This window comes from Felis catus, chromosome D2, assembly GCF_018350175.1.
Source record: "Felis catus isolate Fca126 chromosome D2, F.catus_Fca126_mat1.0, whole genome shotgun sequence".
Classification (NCBI taxonomy): domain Eukaryota; kingdom Metazoa; phylum Chordata; class Mammalia; order Carnivora; family Felidae; genus Felis; species Felis catus.
The window spans coordinates 48036869-48059741 of record NC_058378.1 but is presented as its reverse complement, the minus strand read 5'-3'; the positions used below and the strand labels follow the sequence as shown (position 1 = coordinate 48059741).

The window sequence follows — 22873 nt, the reverse complement described above, 5'->3', positions numbered from 1 at the left end:
TTATTGAGCTCCTGGTGGGGTGGGGCCAGAGAGGAATCAAAAGTGGCCTTTTGGGCCAGCTCCAAGAAACTCACAGTATAGTGGGACCAAGTTGTGGATAGTTCATCATAATAGCATGGAGTAGCTATTCCTTAGGAAAGGAGTGTAGGGGAGGAAGTAACTCGGGGCGGAGGGGGGAGGGGGACTGCATTAGAAATATGCTTTCCAAGAGAGAAGATGCCCAACCTGGGTTTTGAAGGATGCATAGGAGTTTACTATGCTGATTGGAGGAGTAGAGGGGATGGCATTTTAGGCAGTGAGAATTCTGGTGAGCCAGGGGGACCAGAGTAGAGGTCTGTGTGGGGAAATGGTCAGAAGGTGGGCAAGGAGCCCAGCCTTTACCTGAGAGGGGGAGGGGGGGAAAGTACCATGGTGGTCCAAGAGGCTCAGCATTTTAGTGTCAAGAAGAAAGGAGCTGGTTGTCAGATGCACTAGAGAGATCGGGGGAGGTTAGGGTTGTAGGACCCTTCCGATGCAGCCGCTAGGAAGTCACCAGTGCCCTGGATGAGAGCACTTTCCGGGGACAAAGAGGACAGGAAGAAAAGACCAGGAAGGAGGTGAGGATTCTTTTATGAATTGGGTGTGAAGGAAGAAAGAGGATGAGTGAATGAGAGGAAGACCCAGTGGAAGGAAGAGGGTAAAGTGCTGTGCTGCAGACAGGATTTTGGACTTGTCTGCTGGTCCCCCAGAACGCCAGTACCTAAGGCTGCAGCCTTTAATATTAACAGTGAGTGATAATTATGGCACGACTTGCTAATGTTTGTGGAATTCTTTTTATGTACCAGTGTTTACATCATGTCAGCCCTGCGAGGCGGGGGGCAGTCATGTGCCCGTTTCATAGAAGAGAAAACCGAGCCACAGCAAGATTAGGGACTCACCTAGGGCCACGTGGCCGGGAGGCGATGGGGCTGGGATCTTAGGCCGGGCCCTTAACCCCTGTGCTGGCCAGCACCATCTCAGCTGCCATCTGTCGGGGACTCCCAGCCCCATGCAGATTTGTGTCCAAACACAAACACTTGGGTCGGGGGTTCTGAGACTCCCTGGTCCGGCCCCCGACCAGTGCCTGGCAGTCCCCTGTGCATGGACAGTTCCTGACAGAACCCGCAGACCCAGAGCCTCGCTAGCCTGCATCCCCGCAGCCTACGCCATAGCATGCCACTGTGCCCATGGTTAAACCCGGTCCCGCCTGCGGAAAACAAACGTGTGGCCGAGGTTGCCAGAGACACCCTCCCCGTCGAACCTCCAGCTCGGGGCAGTCATTTCCGTGCCACTTCGGGATAACTCCGGTGGCTTGTGTCCTCCGGGCCACCTGCTCTGCCTGGAACGCGGCTAGCCCTCCTCAGGAAGCTTTGCCCCCAACTCCAAACAGCCAAACTGTGAAGTGGAAAATGGAGAGGCTGTTAGAAGGAAAGGGGCAGGGGAAGCAGAGGCGAGCCCTCCAGACACCCCATAGGCTCAGGAGGTGACAAAAGGGGCACTGGGTATTCCATGAAAAGCCCCAAGCGACGACATACAGTTAGGAGTCTTCGACTCTGGAGGAGTGGACAGTGAACATTGACAGTGGGGAAGAGACACGATAACTGCCTGGTATCCTCAGCGGTGGGTGTGGCCGAGAGAGAGAAACTAAGGCAGAGTGTGTCCCATGAGCACTGGCCAGAATTCCCTTGCCTCTGTCCTCCATCTTGCTTGAGTTGGTAGGGAGGTCTGGGACACCTCTCACTCTTCCCCACCTTCCCCAGGCCCATCCCACAGTCGCCTCCTCCAGCCAGCCCCTGGGATTGCTCAGGCCACTCAGATCTCACTCTTGAGTACCTGCAGCCTGCATTTTAAATTCATCAAGCTCCTGTCCTGGCTTATTTTGCTATCCTGTGTAACGAGCATTTGGAAAACTATCTCCCTCAGCACCAAGCACAGAGCCAGAGTTAAGCAGAAAGCAAAGGATGTGCTCGATGGAATCCCTCATCCCCTAAAACCCCAGGAGACTAGGTAGAGCAGCTGCAGAGGAGATAACGGCACTCTGTGCCTGGACGCTTTGCACCGAGGGGGGGCAGCAAAAGTTTGATGAGTGAATGAATGAAGGCATGGACGAAAGCAGGCGTGGATGGGACAGGAGGCACTGTGGACAGTTCTCAAGGGCAGCGGCCAGTCTCTTTCATTGGGGAGATGCCGTAGGGAGAGCATCGGTGTAGGTACCTGTTTCCGTCCTGGTTCCACAAAGCTGCCTCCTCAGAGCTGCCCTGGGTTCATTGATTTGCTGCCCAGGAGGTGTCTAGAGGCCTCATGAGACCACAATATGAAGGGGCTTTGCAGAGGGGGGCAAGGCCAGAGCGAGTGCCAGTGGGGACGCTGTCTCCTGGTCTGCAGGATGGAGAACCTGTTCATCAACCGCTTCATGCACATGTTCCAGTCTTCCTGGAGCGACTTCGCCGACTTCGAGAAAATCTTCGTCAAGATCAGCAACACTATTTCGGGTGAGTGTGCCTTTGGGGTCTCTCGTGCTGGGGAGACTTGCCTGGGAACTGGAAAGGGCTGTCCCGCCCCGCTCCGACAGGCTGGGCACCCGTGCCCCGGGTCCCGCGTTCACTGGCCTTCACCCTCCTGCCCAGAGGTTTCTCCTCCTTTGGACACTCAAGACTGATCACCCTCACCCTCGCTTCATCAAGTCTCAGAAATATCAGAGCTTTGTGTTTACACGAATCGGCCATTTGTGGCGCTTCTGAGCAGAGTAAAGGCAGAACGGAGCTTGTGTTTTAAGGATTTGCATGAAAGCGACTTTGGGTTCCCTTGGAGTAGGATGTGTTTGGTGAAGCAATAGCATTGTACTTGCCAGGGATAGCACGGAAGGAAAACACGGCAACAGAAACATAAGGAAATGGGAATGATGGGTGAGGGACGGGTATTGAAGTAAGCACCAGGTGAAGACTGCCTTTGTGGACTCCTCCCCAAGACTCCCCCGCCTCTGCTCCCCTCCATCCCCCTCCGTCTCCCTCCATCCGGGGTGGAAGGCCTTGAGTCCCTTTTTCCCCAGAGGCATAATGTTGTACAGCAGATCTCTAGAACGTATCCATCTTGCTTAACTAAAATGTTACACTCACTGATCCGTATTTCCCCATTTCCCGTCCCCGGCCCCAGCAGCCACCAGCCCACTCCTTGATTTTATGGGCTTGACTGTGTTAGACAGCACATGTGAATGGAATCGTGTGATATTTGTCTTTCTGTGACCGGCTGATCTCACTCAGCATAATGTCATCTCCACGTTCACCCACGACATTCATCTCATATTGCAGAATATCCTTCTTCTTCTTAAGGCTGAATGCTATCTCATCATATGTATACAACACACTTCCTTTATCTGTCCCTCTGTAAATGGACACTTAGGTTGTTTCTGCATCTTGGCTATTATGAAGTGTGCTGCGGTGACCATGGGAGTGCGGATTTCGCTTCCAGATCCTGATTTTAATTATTTGGGATAAATACTCAGAAGCAGGATCATTGGATCCTACAGAAGTTCTATTTTTAATTTTTTGTGAAGCCACCCTACTGTTTGCCACATCGGCCAAGCATTTTGCATTCCCACCAACCCATGCACAAGGGTTCCGGGTTCCCCATGTCCTCACCAACACCTGTTGTCTTTTGTTTTGATAACAGCCATCCTGTCAGGTGTGAGGCAATAGCTCATTGTTCTGAAACGCATTTCCCTGATGATTAGTGACATCGGGCATCTCTTCATATACCTGCCATTTATTTGCATGTCTTCTATGGAGAAATGTCTGTTCAAGTCCTTTGCCCATTTGTTAATCAGGTTATCAGGGTTTTTTGCTGTGGAGTTGTAGGAGTTCTTTACTGATTTTGGAGATGATGCGTTATCAGATGTGCAGTTTGCAAGTGTCTTGTATTCTGCAGGTTGTTTATTCACTCTGTGGACTGTTTCCTTTGCCGTGCAGAAGGTTTTTAATTTGACGTGATCCCATTTGCCCATTTTTGGTTTTGTTCTTGAGAAAGGGATTCCTTGGAACCTTCTGAGCCGCGAAGGGCAGCTCAGGGAAGACAAGGTGGTGCCATGGCCTGACCCGGTGGCCAAGCAGTTGGGCACAGCAAGCAGAGCTCCAGGTTGACCAGCTGTGCAGCAAACACCTGGGAGAAGGGACCCAGCAGCGACTCTGGCCCAACCAGCCAGGGTCGGGAGGGCTGCAGCCCGGGTTGCCCCCACTCGGAGCTCAGGCAGGGCCACGATCTTCTCCCCCATAGAGCGAGTCATGAAGCACTGGCAGGAAGACCTCATGTTTGGCTACCAGTTCCTGAATGGCTGCAACCCGGTGATGATCCAGCGCTGTACGAAGCTGCCCGAGAAGTTCCCTGTGACCACGGAGATGGTGGAGTGCAGCCTGGAGAGGAACCTCACCTTGGAGCAGGAGATCGAGGTAGGACCGGGTTGTCTGGTGATGCTGGCCAGGGCCAGCTCAAATGGCCAGGTCACCCTCTGTCAAGCGGAAACCGCTTTCTGCTGGCCAGTGCTCGCCAGCCCACAGGCCACGATCTCCGGGCTTGTCTGCCGGGCCCATGGCGAAATCGGCTGCCCTCGGGAAAGCGATCTCTTCCCTTCCCTGGGCATTTATGGAAACTCTCGTGACTAGTGCCGGAGGAGGGATTGAGGAGGATACTTCTCAATGCTCAGGGGCTGGGAATGTATCCATATTTTCAACATCGATATCAGTAACGCAAAGAACTCCCTCTGAGCAGGAGGTCAGTTGTGGGCCAGGCTTTGTGAGAGATGCTTTACACCCACGGTCATCAAATTGTCACCCACCTTGCAAAGGTGAGGAAACTGGAGGAAGAAGCAAACCTTGTATCAGAACAGAAAAAGAAGGGAGAAAATGGATGGAATTTTTAACTTTCAAACTAGAAATGTTAGTGTCTCCTGGTTCTGCCCTCACCCTCTCCCCAGCCCTCCTCTTGGCTCACCTGCAGGGACTTAAGGGACAGGAATGGCCCTTGCTCTCCAGTCACTTGACCTCTTCCACCAGATCCAGGATAGCGGGGCCCTCGACACCTGTCCCCCCAGGTGTCTAGGTGGCATTCTGTTTCCGGTCACCACGTCTTGTTTGCTCAGCTTGCCTTGGGGCCCAGCTAGAGAGGGATGGTCTGTGCCATCTGTGGACAGACCTGTCAGCCCCACATCCTGCCTACCTGACTCTGGAGCCACCTGCCAGGCTCACATCCCTTGGGAGTCCCACGCCCCATGGCAGGTGGTCCCAACCCCCTCGCCCTGACCCTGCCCTGGCCCCAGGACACTACCTTGGGAGTCCCACGCCCCATGGCAGGTGGTCCCAACCCCCTCGCCCTCACCCTGCCCTGGCCCCAGGACACTACCTGGTCACATGGACAGCTGACAAGGACAACACATGCCCCCACACAGGCACACACTCACACATGCATGCACACAGAGCAGTATTCTTTTGTAGACTTAATTTCTGGATAGATTTATATTGCTTCAGGGGCTATAGGTTTCACAATTCAAATCAGAGAATCAAAGAACCTTGAAAGCCACAGAATCCTAGAACTGGAAGGGACTTAGTAGCTCTCTGGCAGGGGAACAGCTTCTGCCTGGGAGTCCTTGCCACCTCCGGAGGTGGCGGGGGTGGGGGGTGGCTTTCTTTGTCAGAATGGTCATCTTTCCTGTGAGTGATGGTCTTGAGATTTAGCTGTGGTTTTGGTCATGAAGCAATAATCTTATAGCCGCCACTGACTAGAGTCTTACACACCATCCGTCTCATTCACACACACCTGCCATCTGTTACACACACACTATCCCATCTCTTACACACACATCTCTCATCTCCTATGGCACAATTCCTCATTTCCTGAGTCAGTCCTTAGGGCCAGAAAAATGGAATACGAGGACCAAAAAGAGAGGACAGGGACACCAGACAGACAAAACACCAGTGTCTACTACAGAATCCCAGAACATCAGAACTAAGAGATAGGATTTTCCCCCTCACTTTTCAGAAGGATGAAACTGAGGCCCAGAGAGACGAGGTGGGAAAAATAACAGAGAAATGCCCCAGGCACAGGCCCAAATCCCAGGCTTCTCGGTTACCTGGCCTGGGTTCCCAGGGCCTCCTGTTAGCCTGGCATCATCACCTTAACCAACCAGAGTCTTCTCAAGATTTGATCGGCAGCCACTCCTTCTGTGCAGTACTTATGATGGTCCTCAAACTCCGTCCTCCCCACCCCTGTCCCACATGCACTGCGGACAGACTGCTCCGAGCTCATCACTGATGTCAGATGACGGCCATGGCCCTTAAGGAGGAAGGTGGAAGGAGGAAGGAGGAAGGTGGAGGAGGAAGGTCCTTAAGGACCAGGCCCTTAGCTCCTTTCTGGTCTTTGGTCCCCCTCGGCGGGATTCCTGAAGCATGTGCTCGGTGGCCCAGCTGGCAGAGCTGTGGACACACATCTCACCTGAGCACCTGTGGACCCGACCTGCCACCGGTCCTCTACCCAAATTCTTCAAGCTCTTGACTGAGCGGGCCCCAGCTTTGTGAAGGGAACCCTCACAGCACTCAGGTTGGGCCCCCTCTAGAAGATCCAAGTGTATTCCGCAAAAGGTGGCTTTCTCCCTTCCCCAAATCCCAGGCACGTTCAATTTTTTTTTTTGAAGTATAATAACCACAGAAAAGAGGGGCTCCTGGGTGGTTTGGTCGGTTAAGCATCCGACTTCGGCTCAGGTCATGACCTCACAGTTCCTGAGTTTGAGCCCCACATCAGACTCTGCGCTGACGGTGAGGAACCTACTCGAGATCCTCTCTCCCCCTTTCTCTCTCTGCTCCTCCCCCACTTGCACTCTCTCTCTCTCAAAATAAACAAACTTAAAACTTTTTTTTTTAATAACCACAGCAAAGAGTAGCAATCAGGAGTGTCAGCAAGCTCGATGCATTTTCACCAAGTGACCCCAGCATGCCACCATGCCTCAGCCTCAGACCAGGACACAGAACACCCTACCCAGGAACACAGACCCCCTCCTGCCCCTGTAGGCTCTCCCCTGACCCTGAAGAGCCCACCCTCCCCCAAACCCTGAGGACCTCCTTGGACCCTGCAGACCCTGCCTCTGCAGACCCTGCCCCCCTGCCCCTTCAGCCCTGCCCCACCCCAGCAGAGCTTCCACCCCTGCAGACCTGCCCCTGTCTCTCCTCCAGACGCTCAACTTTGCCTAGTTGTGAACACCATGTAAATGGAGTCCTGCAGCGTCATTCTTTGGAATTTATGTTCTCTTGTGTACTTTGTCTGCACTCTCTTTCTTATCAACCTGCCGCTGTGGGTTTCAACATCTTTCACGAGGGTCTAGAAGCCTCCAGTTACAACAAATGCAGCATCCGCCACTGCCATTCCCTCACATCCCCAGAAAACCACCGCAACCTCTGAAAGCTCTTGATGTGCACCGGCCTCGAGTCAGGGGCCAACACTATCAATTCTGAACTCCATTCAGACGCTGGGGCCTCGAAAGCGCCTCTCCCTCCCTTAGGCCTGATTCTCGGCTCCGTCCCTGGCTGAGACTGATGTGGACATATTTCCCTTTGCCTCCCACAGCAGGGGAACATTTTCATCGTGGACTTTGAGCTGCTGGATGGCATCGATGCCAACAAAACGGACCCCTGCACTCTGCAGTTCCTGGCAGCGCCCATCTGCTTGCTGTACAAGAATCTGGCCAACAAGATTGTCCCCATTGCCATCCAGGTAGGCGGCCCACCCTGCTCCCTTCCCGGACGTCTCTGCCCTCGGCAGCCAGGGCCTGGGGAGGAATTTTCTAGGTGTCCACCGGAACCTCCAGGAGGAAGAGGCCACTCTGCTTCTCATCTCCTCGGGAGGGTGCCAAGAGCTGAGGCCTCTGCCAGGTGGACCAGAAAAGCCAGAACTTAGGGCTCCCTGCCAGCCACGGGGAGGGCTGTCCGTGAGGAGCAAAAAGGGCTTCCCTCCCCCAAGATACACTGGACATCTTCCTGCAGAGCCAGGTCCTCCGCTGAGGACCTACCCTGGAATAACACACTACACCCTGCCCCCACTCCCAGCATCCTGGGAGTTGGGCGGGGGACACAAGTCCAAACACCAGAAGGGGCCAGGCAGAGGAGGCTGCAGGATGAGCTGGAGATTTAGGCCACAAGGGGGCATCATGGAGGCTGGCCTCACGAACCAGCCCAGTCCTGCGATGCTGCCTTCTAGTGTCCACCGGTTGTTCTCTACCAAGGAGGAAGGAGGAGAGAGGAGCAGTCTGGGGAGAAGAGGCAGGGGCAGAGTGTCACCTCTCCCATTCCTGGCTGCCCTCTGCTTCCTCAGAGCACCAGGCACATTGTGGCCACTGGTATTCAGACAGCAGGAAAGAACCCCCACCCAGGACAGCACCAGATGTAGGTCTGTGAAGGGGGACTGCTGCACAGGGGCCCCCATGGGGAACAGGTGGACAGGCATTCAGCAAACTTTACTTTGAGCCAGCTGTGAACCGGGCATTGAGTGCTGCGGGCGTAATCACAGATGGTTTTGCCAGGTGCTCACCATGTGACAAGACTGTCCCAAAGGTGACACCGTCCACAATCCCTTACCTTCAATTCTGAAATCTAAAAAGTCCTAAAACTGCTAGGTTTTTCAAAAATTTGCAGCAAATTCATTGGCAGCAAAACTTGCTCTGAACCGAAAGGAGAGACTGTTTAGAAGCTTTGCCTCATTCGATGTGACAGGCGTGTGTAGCACTACCGAAATACGTGTGTTTGATTGTGAAATATTACAGGGCAGGGGAGAGAGGTGTCACATAATGAAGTACATGCACTGCCAAAATCCTAAAAATTCTGGATTCTGAAACACTTGGCCGTCAGGGTTTCAGAGCAGGCCCCGCCTCTGTTCACATGGTCGTCATTACAACTCCAAGGGCGGGGATCACTGCTGTGGATCATATTCAGCAGATGAGAAAACAGACGCAGGCCCACACAGTCCGTACAGCCGGTATTCACGCCAGGCCGTCTGGCTCCAGAGTTCACGCTCCCATCTCCTGGTCTCAGGAGCACATCTTCCCCCAGAAGGATTCCCAGCCTATCAGAGAGAAGCCCTGTGCTTCAGAAACTGAAGGGACAGGCAATGCAAGAGAAGCAAACAGAGCTAGGAGATCAAGGAGAGGAGCCATTGACCACGGGCGGGCACCTTGGAAGCAGCCTGTCCTCCAGAGACTTCTTGGAGGGGCCTGGAGTCAGGGGCCTGGCTTCAGTCCCAGCTCTGCCACTTGTTAGCAGGTGTGGGACCCTGGGAAAGTCACAGTGTTCCTGAATCTCTTCCCTCTACCGAAAACGCAATCTTTGCAAACTGTAAAGAACCACGAAAATGAAAGCAAGTAAATCCAAAATCTGGTTCTTCAAAAGGTTGAAGAAAATAAATCACCCTGTCATGAAGCTAATGAAAAGGTGGGGGGGGGAGAGCAAAAATATACAATATTAGGAATAAGAAGACATGATTGCAAGAGTCCTTTTTTTTTTTTTTTTAAGAGTAATAGCATGGCAACAAATTTGAAGAAGCTGAAAGGGATGGGTAAAAACCTGGCAAAGTATAAATTATTAGAAGAAACTGTAGGAAACAGGCCAGTATCCGTGTAAGCAGTTGGGTAGCTGACCAAATGTCTAGACTGATGAAAGGCCCATGTGGTGAGCAGCTGAGCTCCAGCTAGCCTGTAAACAGCACACATTTCCAGGGCTCTTTCAAGTATTTCAGCTCCTGAATTCATTCTCTGAAACTGGCATAACTTTCATGCTGAAACCCAAAACAGGCAGGCTCCAAAAAAGCTGAACAGAAGACCAATCCAAGTTACAAAGACAGATTTTAAAGGAAATCCAAATACGACATTAGCAAAGTAAATGTAGCAGTGTCATGAATGACTAATGGGTCATAACCCAGCCAGGTTTATTCCTAGATGTTTCAATAGCAAGAAAACACAATAAGGCTTCTGATTGTATCAAGTGACTCCAACAGGGAACTTAGTAGCATTTAGCAGCCCCAACTAGTAAATATTAAAATGTGCCAGAAGCAATCTATTTCCCTGCGATAGAGATAGGAAATCTCATTCAAAAATGGTAAGCCTAAAGCCATTTCTGTTAAAATCATAAATAAGAATGCTGATGTCACCACTGTCATTCAACATGGTCCTGGAGGTCCTGGAATCTGCGACAAAGAAGAAAATAATCAATGTGAGAAAAAGAGAGAGAAAACTATCTTTTGGTAATGATGTGATGGTGGACCTGGAAAACCTAAGACTCTCATTTGTCAAAAAGCTATTAGAATTAACACGTGGATTTAGCAATGCGTCTGGATACATATGCTCCTCAAAAGCACCAATTGCGTTTTGCCTGCTAACAATACGATACCATATAAAGAAAAACTGTAACATCATTTTAAAGGCTGTAAAATGAAATCTTCACACGTGCTTTCTTTCATATTGAACAAGAGAAGTTTATGTCAGTCCTACCAAACGTAATGATATAAATCTAATGCACTTCCAATAAAATTTTCAATCAGCCTTTCTTTCTTTCTTTCTTTCTTTCTTTCTTTCTTTCTTTCTTTCTTTCTTTCTCTTTCTCTCTTTCTTTCTTTCTTTCTTTTTTTGGGGGGGGGTGAGAGGGAGATGTGAAAACAAAATAGAAGAAATTAAAGATACATATGGAAAAAGAAGTGTCCAAGGATAGCCAACAATTCTTTGAAAAAGAAAAAACAAGGAGGGCTTTCCTTGCTTGGTATTAAGGAATACCATAAGGTCCCTGTTCAAGGCAGGTGCTATGCATAACAGACAGAGTGGGGGGAACGGTATATAAAGAGGCCAGAAATAAGGCCAATACATAAGAATTTAAAGCATGACAATGGTGGTTTCTCAGTAAAAAGGGATAGAATTTCAGTGGTACTATCACAACTGTCTTCGCATAAGGAAAAGATTAAATTGGACCCATATGTCATACTAGTTACAGAAATAAATTTCAGATGAAGTAAAGATTAAAATGGAAAAATAAAAGAGAATTTAGGAGAACAATGTATAATGTGGATGCTAAGGAGACTCCTTAAAGTAGAAACAGGAAACCCAGAAGTTATAAAGGAAAAGACAGGCATATTTGATGTGTAAAAAAGACATATGAATATCTATAATGTACACATAGTTGCTTCAAATTGACAAGGAAAAGGCAAATATCCCAATAGAAAAATGGGCAGAGAAAAGGAATAGACAATTGGAAGAAGAGGCGACATATGGAAAAATCAGCATATGGAAGAATCCCCCCCCCCCCCCGCCCCATGTCACTAGTAGTTAAGGAAATGGAAATTAATTACAATGAGACACTACTTCTGACTCATTAGGTTGGAACCAAAAACCAGTGATTACACCCAACCTCTAGCAGGGACAGCGCCCCCCCCCCCCCCCCCCCCCACTGGCCATGAGTCACTGAAGTCCGGGGCACGTTCACTCTCTAATCACAGGCAGGCCTGGGCAGCTCAAAGTCAGTACCTGGGCCTTCACGGGAGCAGGTCCTGCAGCACTTGTGGGGTGCGCCTCTTTGAGGTTCTGGGTTGCAATGGATGGTCAGAGGGTCCGAGGGAGGGGCCGGCATGGCCAGGGGGGTAGGAGGGGCTCAGGGCTGTGCAGTTCACTGAGTGGGTGTGTCCCAGCTGAAGGAGCCCACAGTAGGGCCTGCCTGTCCCTAGCACAGCCATTCCCGGCCCAGTCAGTAGAAATGAAGGCACTCACGGTAAGGACGCACGTGTGAGGGCATCAGGCATCCAGGCATTGTTCCTGGAGGGAAAACAAACTTGAAGACAATCTGAAGGCAGTGGGAGATCGATTGAATGAAATCGTGTATGTCCAGACGACAAAATGTGATGCCACCTTTGCAAGGAAGGAATTGGACGTATGGCAGCTGACCTGAGGGGCTTCCACAATGAGTAACTAAGCAGAAAAGCAAGACACAGGGCAGAGATCATCTCATATACAGAACCTGAATGCAGGACGTGGCGTACCATACACACGACAGGACCAGCACTCGTGTCCTGTGGGGACACGTGGGAAAGTGCAGAAGGGAACACTGGGATGGACTGGTTGGGGCACAAGTGAGCAAAAGAAAGAAGAGAAAGACATTCATTGTAACAGTGTCCAATTTACGGAAAGCTGAACAGACAAATATGCACCGAAGCCAAGAAGCTCGATGATGGGGGGATTTTTTTATCATGTTGTTCCGAAGTGACTGCAATTATTTTTTATCAATAAGTTTCTAATCATAAACAAAAAGCGACTTTGTGAACCAAAAAACAAACTTAAAAAACAAAACCAACAAGGTGTTCGGGACACGTTCAGGCCACAGTGTCACTGAGCCTGGGCAGGAGGGGGGAAGATAGAAGAATGGGTAGGAGGGGGATGCCCAAATCAGCGCGGCCATTGAGGCCAGTGCAAGAGTTCAAGGGGAAAGCATGTGAGAGTCTGGATTAGGCAGTACAGCGGAGAGAAAGGCGAAGGCAGTGCCTGAGAAGGAACAGAGCACGGGTCCCAACCCAGCTCAGCTCTTTACCCACTGTGTGACCTGGAAGAAGTGCACAACCATTCTGAGCCTCAGTTTCCCCTTATGTAACATGGCAAGGAATACCTGACTTGCAGGGTGTTGGTATTATTTTCATGTTGAAATGATATTTTAGACATATTGGGTAAAACAAAATTACATCATTAGAAGAAACTTCACCTCAGTTTTTTTTTTTTTTTTTACTTTTATTACTGTGGCCGCCTGAAAATTTTAAATTCCACGTGTGACTCACATTGTATTTCGACTAGATAGCACTATTTTCAAAGGAGAGACAGGGAAATTACCTTCCAAAATACTTAGCGTGACCTTGAGGAGTCCAGCAGGTTTGGCCCCTCCCCACGGTCTCAGCAGCTGTCCTCCTGGGTCAGTCTGAGGTAGCCACACCGTCTCTGAAGAGCCCAACGCCCAGCCCAGCCCCAGCCCTGGCCCGCAGTTCCAGCAGCCCGAATGCTGCTCCCTCCACTCCGGAAAATGCCTTCTTATCCCAGGAAGGCTAGGCCTCATCTCAAAGAGGAGGCAATAACAGAGCTCACGTGACATCACACTGTCAAGGCCTGAAGCTGTGCAGGCTGGTGGCTGTCATGGGCAAAGCTGGGGTCCAAGGATTGGTGGGCAGGGAGGGCTGAACATAGGGTGACTTCAGCAGAGGCGTCAGTGGCCAGATGATGGAGTTTGGGGGTTTTTCTTTTCTGGCTTTAAGAGGTGACTGAGTGTTTTCAAAGAGGAGATTGACATAACAGGATTTGCATTTTAGGACAAAAAACGGCACCCTGGCCCCACCTTGGAGGTGAAACTGGAAAGGCAAGCCTGGTCTCTCCTATAGGAGGCAACTGGCTGCGGGTCTGGGCTCAAGAGACTGTGACCTAGGCCACTGCATCCTGAGCGCCCGAGAGCCCTGGGAACTGGAGGCGCTCATCACGGGCAAGAAGGGAAGTCAGGAACACCGGCCAGAGCCTGGGGAACAGCAGCCTTTAAGGGAAGAAAAGAGGAAAGTGTGGGCCATGGAAAAGCAGCAGTCAGAGCAGTGGGTGGAAACCAGGAGGGAGCAAGCAGACAAGGGAGGCGAGAGAGATGAAGGCAGGAGTAGAAACGCCAACCGCCAACCTGCTCCTTGCTGTGTTTTTAGCCATGTTGTTCACGTGCTGTAACTCTCGGAGGTAAGCAGTGTTGCAGATGAAGGAACCAGAGCTTGGAGAGGCTCAGGAAGGTGTCCAGCGTCCTAGTTAGTGATGTCGCTGGGGTGGGAAATGCAAACCCTGGACCCTCTGCCCTCCTCCGTGAGCCTCTTGTGACTCAGAGACCACTGTTGTAAGGCACTTGGATTCTTCTGGGGTTTCCTGAGAAGCCAGGCTCTCCTGTAAGCTATGTAGAATAAAACATTGCCATGTATTCTCTTTCTTTAATGTATCAGCTCAACCAAGTCCCGGGGGATGAAAACCCGATTTTTCTGCCTTCGGATGCAAAATATGACTGGCTTTTGGCCAAAATCTGGGTGCGCTCCAGTGACTTCCACGTCCACCAGACCATCACCCACCTTCTGCGCACACATCTGGTGTCTGAGGTTTTTGGCATTGCCATGTACCGCCAGCTGCCCGCTGTGCACCCCATTTTCAAGGTACGGCAAGCTACGGCCTCAGCCGGTGGGGGAGGGCGTTGGGATATGGGGGTGGACAGAGGGAGGGAGGTGGGGCACTGGCACCCCCACAGGACTGTGGCTGGGAGTAGCCAGCAGACACGGGCCCCTGGAGAGATGCTCAGGGGGCAGTGCTACAGCTCTGAGCCTACGGGCTCCTGAGCACATGAAGCCCGGGCCTGGCCTGGGAGCAGAGTTGGAAGAGGCAAATGAGGTCAGTGTGACCCTTGTCTGATCCTAGGCGGTAGCCCTGCCCTTCTCTCTTCCTGAATCCTCCTGGCACTGACTGCTGGGGTGATGCAGGCCCTAAAGACCTCTCTGGGCCCATTTCCCCATCCGTAAAGCAGAGCAAATAATACATCTGCCTCCTCGGATTGTCAGAGTCAAAATAGTTAACAAATTCGGGGAGCTTGAAACAGTGCCTAGCACATAGTTAAGCTTTGTACACGTGTTCACTATTCCCATTTTTACCATCATCACGTCACTAAGCATGGAAGCTGCACCCCCCACCTCCCCCCCCCCCGGCCTCCAGCAGCTACTCAGCAGTAAAGATCAGCATGGCCACCCTCACTTCCTCCCTCGGCCCTAGCATCACCCCTCCTCAGTGGACGGGGGTGCAGGATGCCGAGAGGGCTCTGGGGGCACCTGGGAAGTGTAGACCTGGTCAGAAGGCCTGGGGGACCTTCTCTGAGGCCTTCTCCTTGCTCCTCCCTCCCCCAGCTGCTGGTGGCGCACGTGCGGTTCACCATCGCCATCAACACCAAGGCCCGCGAGCAGCTCATCTGCGAGTACGGCCTCTTCGACAAGGTGAGCACCTCCTACCCACCTCCTGCAGGGCCCCACTTCTCCACGCCTCCAAGCCCACACCAGATTTCCTCTCGGGAGACGGGCCCCTCGGCACCACGACGGCGGTGGATGCCTGGGAAGGGTGGGAGGCTGGAGGAGGCGCTCAGAGGGAAGGCGCCCCGGGTCCTCTGGCCAGTCTCTGGCCCCTTCCACACCAGGGACCTCTCCTCTCCCGAAGGCACTGCCTGCTTGTCACTTCTTCCGCTGCCCGGCCAGTGTGGCCCGTCGCCTCCTCCCGCTGCTCCGCCATCCTCTGGCTTGCGGTGTAGATCCTGCCTCCTGGCACCCACTGCTGCCCTCCTGCTCTGCCGCCCTCACTGAGCACCACCGCCCACCCTCTGCGCTTCTGGGCAGACGCTCCCTCCCCTCCCTCCCCATCCTTCACCTGGCCCATTCCGACCCCCTGTGGCCTTCCCAAGCCTGGACCCTCCCGGCAGCCTTCACCACTGCCCTTCTTCCTCTTCCGTCTCCTGTTAGTGAGGCAGCCAGGTCACCAGTAAGCCTCAGCCATCGTTTGGGTTACAAATGACAAAACCCAAGTCAAAGCAGCTGAAGCTGGAAAAGAAGTGTACTATCTCAAAACCCTGGACAATAGTGAGGTGAGGGAGCCTCTGACCCCTCCCAAAATGAACCCAAGCACTCAAATGGCCCCAGGGGACAAGCACACTGGCGGCACTCTACCACTCTTTAAAAACTGTGTTGGCCTCATTCTCCCAGCCAGGCTCTGCAGACAGACATGGGCGGGGTAATGGGATCTCATCACAGGGAGCTCTAGGCTCTCATGTTCCCATATGGTGACAATCACCCCCCGTCCAAATAGTCCAGGGAGCAACTCTGAACAGTCCGGCTTGGGTCAAATGACCTGTGGCCCAATGTGTGGCACCCCAGTACCCGAGTCCTCCTTGAAGCTTCTGGGCCTGACTGTTCAGCCACCATGAGTGCCCACGTCTCAGCAGCTGGGATGAAGACTGGCATTCCTCCCTGGGCCTCTCTCCAGCCCTCACCTAAGCACACAACAGGCCCTCGAAAGACCTGTGTGGGTCATGGCAGCTGGTATATGCCCCTCTCTTCACCCCAGGGCAGCCTGTGCTCAGAACCAGAACAGGCCCCGCCCTCCCACAGCTTCCCTCCCACCCCCAGTCTCTGCACACTCCCCTCCACTGCAGCCCCTTGCATGAGATCGGGCAGATGTGCATTTCTAGAACCGCCTCTTTGAGCTGCCCTTGGCATTCTCGGAGCTAAGCATCCCTCCTACCCCACCTCCTAAACCCACAGGATGTGGGCTTGCCCCTCCATGTGCCTGGTCTCCCAGTGCCCGCTCATGGTTTCTTACGGTGAGCCCTGGGCAAGAAGGAAGAGGGGCGACTGACCTCAGCTCACAGCGCTCTCTTCCCTCCCACTCAAGGCCAACGCCACAGGGGGCGGTGGACACGTGCAGATGGTGCAGAGGGCCATGCAGGACCTGACCTACACCTCCCTGTGCTTCCCCGAGGCCATCAAAGCTCGGGGAATGGACAGCACAGAAGACATTCCCTACTACTTCTACCGGGACGATGGGCTCCTGGTGTGGGAGGCCATCAATACGTGAGTGCACGCTGGGGCTGTAGGACCCACTCTGAGCGGGGTGTCCTGGAGAAGAGGACCAGGGCATTGACAACTGACTCAGCGGGCCAGTGGATGGCTCCATTGTCAGGGTACTGATAGAGGAAGGAAGGTATGTGGGGGGGGGGGGGTGAGTGACCTGAGCCTGGACATTAAGGAATAAGTCACAGGGCCACCAGTGTAGCCCTGCCCTTGAGCTCAGGAACCCAGCCCTGCAAACCCTGGCCAAGTCACCCACTCCTAGCTGGGCCCTCCTCCTGAGCCAGGTTCACGGCTGAGGTGGTAGGCATCTACTACAAGAGTGACCAGGTGGTGGCAGAGGACCAGGAGCTGCAGGACTTTGTGAAGGACGTTTATGTGTATGGCATGCGGGGCAAGAAGACCTCAGGTACAGACCACCCCCAGCTCTCCTTCTAGCTGTCTCTTCTGCTCTTTCCTCACCTCTGACTTTCCTCGGGCGATCATGGCCCATGACATCCATCTTAGCACTTGGAGCTGGGGCCAGAGCCCCCAAGGGAGCCCTGCCCACCAATATGTCTTATGGGGACATCTCAGGGACTCTCTGCAGCCACTGAAACCAGGGTCAGAAACATCAGGAACACTGGGCCAGCCCTTACAGTGTCTTATCCATGCCTGGGCCCCTCAAGCCCTTGTGTGGGGGTGCTCAGGTCCTGGGATAGGGTTGGGGGGAGGGTGCCTGTGGGTCATCAGTCCCTCCCCAACCAGCCTCTGACTCTGCCTTAGGCTTCCCCAAATCCATCAAGACCAGAGAGAAGCTTTCGGAGTACCTGACAGTAGTGATCTTCACAGCCTCCGCCCAGCATGCAGCAGTGAACTTTGGCCAGGTAGGCAAAGGCAGGATGAGTCCTCTGGGCAGGAAATTGCCAAGAGTCACTTTGGCCGCTCCTAAAGGGCCCAGGCAGGGCCGCCTCTCTTCCTAGTCTTCTGGGGCTGATCTCCAGCAGCCTCGGGGCCAGAAACTACATGTTCCCTGAGTGTATTCTCCCCACTAAGCCAAGGGTGCCAGCCAGAGTGGGGAACTGTGGCCCAGTCCTGCCGGAGCAGGAGGAGATGGAGGAGGGTGGGAGGCACCTGGGCAGTTGCTCTGTCGGGCAGGTAGGGTGGTGGCTGGCTGAGGAGGCACCCCCATGTGTCCGTGGCTGTCCCTACAGTATGACTGGTGCTCCTGGATCCCCAATGCCCCCCCAACCATGCGGGCCCCACCGCCAACAACCAAGGGCGTGGTCACCATCGAGCAGATCGTGGATACGCTGCCAGACCGTGGCCGCTCCTGCTGGCACCTGGGCGCAGTGTGGGCACTAAGCCAGTTCCAAGACAACGAGGTGAGCACTGGATGCCATTCTGCCCCTTCTAGGGGCAGGTCACCCAGAGTTAACCCATTTCTCCCTCTCTGGGCTTTGTGATTAAGGGCTTAGGCTGGATGCCTGCTCTCAGGGAGTCCTGACTTCCAGGGCTGGGGGTACCCAGGGGGTTCTCAGGTCTGCACCAGGTTGGAGCTCAGGGTGAGGGAGGGACAGGAGAGCACAGGCACTCTGCTCCACTGGTGACTCCCCGGAGGTAACGACTAAGAAGTTTCTGGGTATCCTTCCACACATTCCCATGCACATACACCTTATTTAACCTAATGTCAAAGCTGGGTTTCTCAGTATCTCAAACATGACATTTGCTCAGTGTTTCACAGAATGACTACCACTCCAACCACCCCCAGGCCTGTGGGCATTTTAGGGAGCATTTAGGTTGCTCTGGGGACTTTGCAAATGTGTTGGTCCCTCACATCTTTTTTTTGTATATGTGTCTTTGCACACATGTTTAGTAGGGCCACAGGATGTGTTCCTGGTAGAGGAATTTCTGGGTCAAAGAACGTTGAGATTGATCTGCCCTCCACACACTAAGTCTAAAATCCCACCCTTTTCAGCCCTGGGTATGAAACTTTCCAATTTTAACAATCCAATAATTTTTTTTTAAATATGCCTAGTTTTAGTTTGCAGTCACCGCGTGAGTATACAAATGAGCACAGCACCCCAACAGGGTGTGGCCATGGCTCTCCTGGGCTGGAAAGGCTAGTGCTAACCCCTGTGCCCCTGCTGCCCGGAGCCCAGATGGGAAGGCAGGGATGCTACACAGGAACAGGGCCAAGCAGGACTGCACAGCCACATTCCCAGCACAGCTGGGACCACCGACAGCGTCCACATTCACCTGCCGCCATTACAAGCTGTTGTGGCCACCCTGCAGCACGGCAGTTATTTTGCCCATTCATCTGAAGACCCCAACCCAGGAGCATTCTTGGGGTACTCTCAGCAGGGGGCGGGTGGTGAGGGGGAAATGAGCAGGTGCTCCCTTGCTGACTTTCCAAGGGATCATCTCTGGGGGTGAGACAAGCAAGGCCTGTCAGTTTACACCCCCTTGTCAAAGAGTAACCTGTCTGTCTGTGTCTGGGCCCTTAGCTATTCCTGGGCATGTACCCAGAAGAGCATTTCATCGAGAAGCCTGTAAAAGAGGCCATGGCCCGATTCCGCAAGAACCTTGCTGCCATCGTCAGCGTGATTGCTGAGCGCAACAAGAACAAGAAGCTGCCATATTACTACTTGTCCCCAGACCGGATTCCCAATAGCGTGGCCATCTAAGTGGCCACCCGGGCCAGTCTTACTTGAAGACGGCCGACTACCCGCGACCGGGCTCAGCAGGCAGACTCCAGCCTGCCCAGGTGGGCAGGCACACCGGGCGGCCCTGGGGCAGAACTGCTGGCAGCCTGCTCTTCTGAGGCTGCCAGGATTCCTGGCAATTCCACCCTCAGGCCCCAGGCTGACTGGCTTCAAACCGAAGGCTGCCCAGGTTGGGCCATGTTGAGCCTAAGCTTTGGTGCATTTTCCAGTTTGTTCCCTAGTTTTCAGTGAATCCCATACTTTGATCAATGTGGATACGCTGCAGGGACGCGTCCTACACAGAGCAGGACTGTGTAGCTTCCTGCCTACGCCTAGCTCAGTGCTTGCACGCCACTCAGCAACAGCAAGTCAGGACAACTGATAGATGTTCGTTCTTACTGGGAGACATGGAATGATTATTTTCTGTTCTATTTATGCTTGGTCCAATTTCTTGCATATAGTAAGTACCCAGATGAATCCTTGTTGAATGAATTAAGAATTGGCTGTCATAAAAATAAAGGAATTCATTTAAAATAGGTGTCCTTCCATGTATTATGTTCCAGTCACCCCCAAACAGCTCACATCCCCTTGCCCCACAGAAAAAGCCACAATCACTGTGATTCCATCTAGGCAAGAGCTTCCCCCTCAAGCCCCATCGGGATAGAAGGTGGTTCCCCCTCTTCTTTTCCCAGAAACTCCTGAATTTTCTTCAGAATACATCTCAAATGTCATCCAGTCTGGGGAGGCATCTTTGCCCACAGCTCATCTATCTCCCAGGCCGTTGTCTAAACTTCTGTTGTCATCCTCCCACGCAGTCTCTCCTTTGGATCCAGAGCCCCTGGAGGACCGGGACCCCACCCACCTTCCTTGTGTGCCCCAGGGCTGGTTCCTCATTTTTCTCCTGCAAGGCACCTGACATGTTCTAGGCACTCTCTTGGAAGCTGGGGATGTTTTCTCCAACAAGAGAGGACTCAAAATGACTTTTAACATGCATTTCTTGGGGCGCCTGGGTGGCTCAGTTAAGCATCTGGTGCTTGATTTTGGCTTGGGTCATGATCTCACATTTGGGGAGATTGAGCCCCGTGGTGGGCTCTGCACTGACAGTGCAGAGCCTGCTTGGGATCCTCTCTCTCTGCCCCTCTCTCTCTCTCAAAATAAAGAAATAAACTTAAAATAAAATTAAAAAATTAAAATTAATAAAAGAAAATATAAAATGAATTTCTTTCCGCACACCCAAGAAGCAGAACCAGCCCTGAGTTTGGGCATGGTGATCCATTGTGTCGTCCTCCTACACACAGACCCAACCTATAACCCCCAGCCCCTGGCTTCAGAATCACCAACAGGGTCTCCAGAGTTCCTGGAAATGTGCTGGGCCAGAAGCTCAATTTCTAAGTAAAAGGTTCCACCAGGGCCAATATAGCAAAGGAGAAGGCATGCATGTGCTCCTGAAACCACAAGACCCTCTAAGGAAACTTGACCATTGGGATGGGTACCAGAGTGAGGCCCAGACCCCAAACTCCCTTCCATCCCTCTGAGAACTGTCCACACTGTGAGTGACCTTGGTGATGGACTTCATAAACTACGGTTGTGGTAAAGGCACTCACTCGGCTCCATGTCCAACACACCAACCTTTAGAATCAGCAAGGCCACGTGAGCAAAGAAAGGGAGAGGAAGGGTGATGCAGGTCCAACCCTCTGGGGGGCAGGGGACAGGGAAGGAAGGACTGGGTAGAATGGGCTCCAGACTGCAGGGCACCTCCATGAAAGCCTCGCTCCAGCTAATGTGGAGTCCTCAAGCAAAAGTGGCCCATTATAGAAATCTTGCATCAGGCAGGAATGACAAAAATGGTCTTGACACGAATGAAGGTCACAATAGATCCAAAGGTGTGGCAGCTGGAGCTGTCAGTGAAATATGTTCTCTGCACCTGGCCCTGCCAGTTCCCCTGCAGCTGGATATTCAGTAGCACCACTCCAGTGCTGCCACAGGGGCGTTTCGGGAAGCCCCACTTCTGTGCAAACCTCCGGCGGACCCCTAAGCGAGCAGGCAGGGGGCAAACTGCAGACAGCTCAATGGAGGATGAAACAACTATCGTGAGATCTGGGCTTTTAATTTTTTTAAGTTTATTTATTTTGAGAGAGAGAGAGAGAGAGAGAGCACACATGAATGTGGGGTAGGGACAGAAGGAGAAGAGAGACTTCCAAGTGGGCTCTGTGCTGACACAGTACAGAGCCTGATGCGGGACTTGAACTCACAAACCGTGAGATCATGACCTGAGCCAAAACAAGAGTCGGTCACCTAATTGACTGAGCCACCCAGGCGCCCCAAGATTTGGGCTTTTAAACAGTTTTCCGTTTAAGCTCAACCAAGTTAACTGCTTGCTTTAAAAAAATCCTTTTCAGAGGAATATAAGGGAACTCAGAATCTCTAAAAAAAGAACATTCGCATTAGCCAGAGCACAATCCAAAATTATTCAACATACAAAGAATTAGGAAAATGTGATCTACTCTCAGGGAAAAGACAACTGACATAAACTGCCATATAATGACACAGATGTTGAACTTAATAGAGAATAATTCCAACGAAGCTTTTATACACCTATGCTCTGTGGGTTACAGGAAATATGTTACCAATTCATGAAAGGATAGGAAATCTCAGCAGAGAAGTACACATTGTAAAAGAGAATGGAGGAGGAGGAGCGGAAGAGGAGAAGGCTGGGAAGAGGAGGAAAAAGAATCATCAGATGGAAATTCTAGATAGAACTGAAAAATATCTGGAAAAAAACAACTAATATAGCAGAACAAAGAGTGACTTGAAGACAGATCAATAGAAATGATCCAATCTGAAGTGAAAAGAGAATGTGTTTACATGAACAGATCTGCAGAGATCTATGGGACGATATCAAAAGGTTTAACAGGGGTACCTGATGGCTCTGTTGGTTAAGCGTCCTACTTCAGCTCAGGTCATAATCTCACGGTTTGTGAGTTCAAGCTCCGCGTTGGGCTCTGTGCTGACAGCTCAAAGCCTGAAGCCTGCTTCGGATTCTGTGTCTCCCTCTCTCTATGCCCCTAACCCACTCGCATTCTGTCTCTGTCTCTCTCAAAAACAAATAGACGTTAAAAAAAATTTAAAAAACAGAAAGGACAAAAAAATCAAATAATAAAATGGTAGACACAATTTAGTAATTACATCAAATGTTTACTGACTAAAAACTCCAACTAAGAGGCAGAGATTAGCATAATAATTTTAAAAGTCAATATCCAACAACATGCAATATAAAAGATACACACTTTAAATCCATAGCAGTGTCAAGCACATGTTTTCCTATAAAATATTTTAGGTTTGGTAGACCACATACAATCTGTGCATTTTTTTTTACATTTATTTATTTTTGAGAGACAGAGAGAGACACAGTACTAGTCAGGGAGGGTCAGAGAGAGAGGGAGACACAGAATCCGAAGCAGGCTCCAGGCTCTGAGCCATCAGCACAGAGCCTGACACAGGGCTCGAAC

The 22873-nt window shown here is 51.9% G+C and overlaps 1 protein-coding gene across 3 annotated transcripts in view; it reads left to right on the top strand.

The window, feature by feature from the left end:
• The window catches only part of ALOX5 (arachidonate 5-lipoxygenase), a 48106-nt gene extending 28208 nt beyond the window's left edge, over positions 1-19898 (top strand). For all 3 annotated transcript variants that reach the window (XM_003994181.6, XM_045040333.1, XM_019813525.3), the window contains 10 exons: positions 2404-2510; positions 4288-4460; positions 7624-7770; positions 14032-14235; positions 14974-15060; positions 16505-16683; positions 16968-17089; positions 17446-17546; positions 17874-18044; positions 19167-19898. In XM_003994181.6, coding sequence (XP_003994230.1) covers positions 2404-2510; positions 4288-4460; positions 7624-7770; positions 14032-14235; positions 14974-15060; positions 16505-16683; positions 16968-17089; positions 17446-17546; positions 17874-18044; positions 19167-19346 — 1471 coding nt within the window. In that variant the 3' untranslated portion in view covers positions 19347-19898. The remainder of the gene's footprint in view (positions 1-2403; positions 2511-4287; positions 4461-7623; positions 7771-14031; positions 14236-14973; positions 15061-16504; positions 16684-16967; positions 17090-17445; positions 17547-17873; positions 18045-19166) is intronic.
• The last annotated feature ends 2975 nt before the right edge of the window (positions 19899-22873 follow it).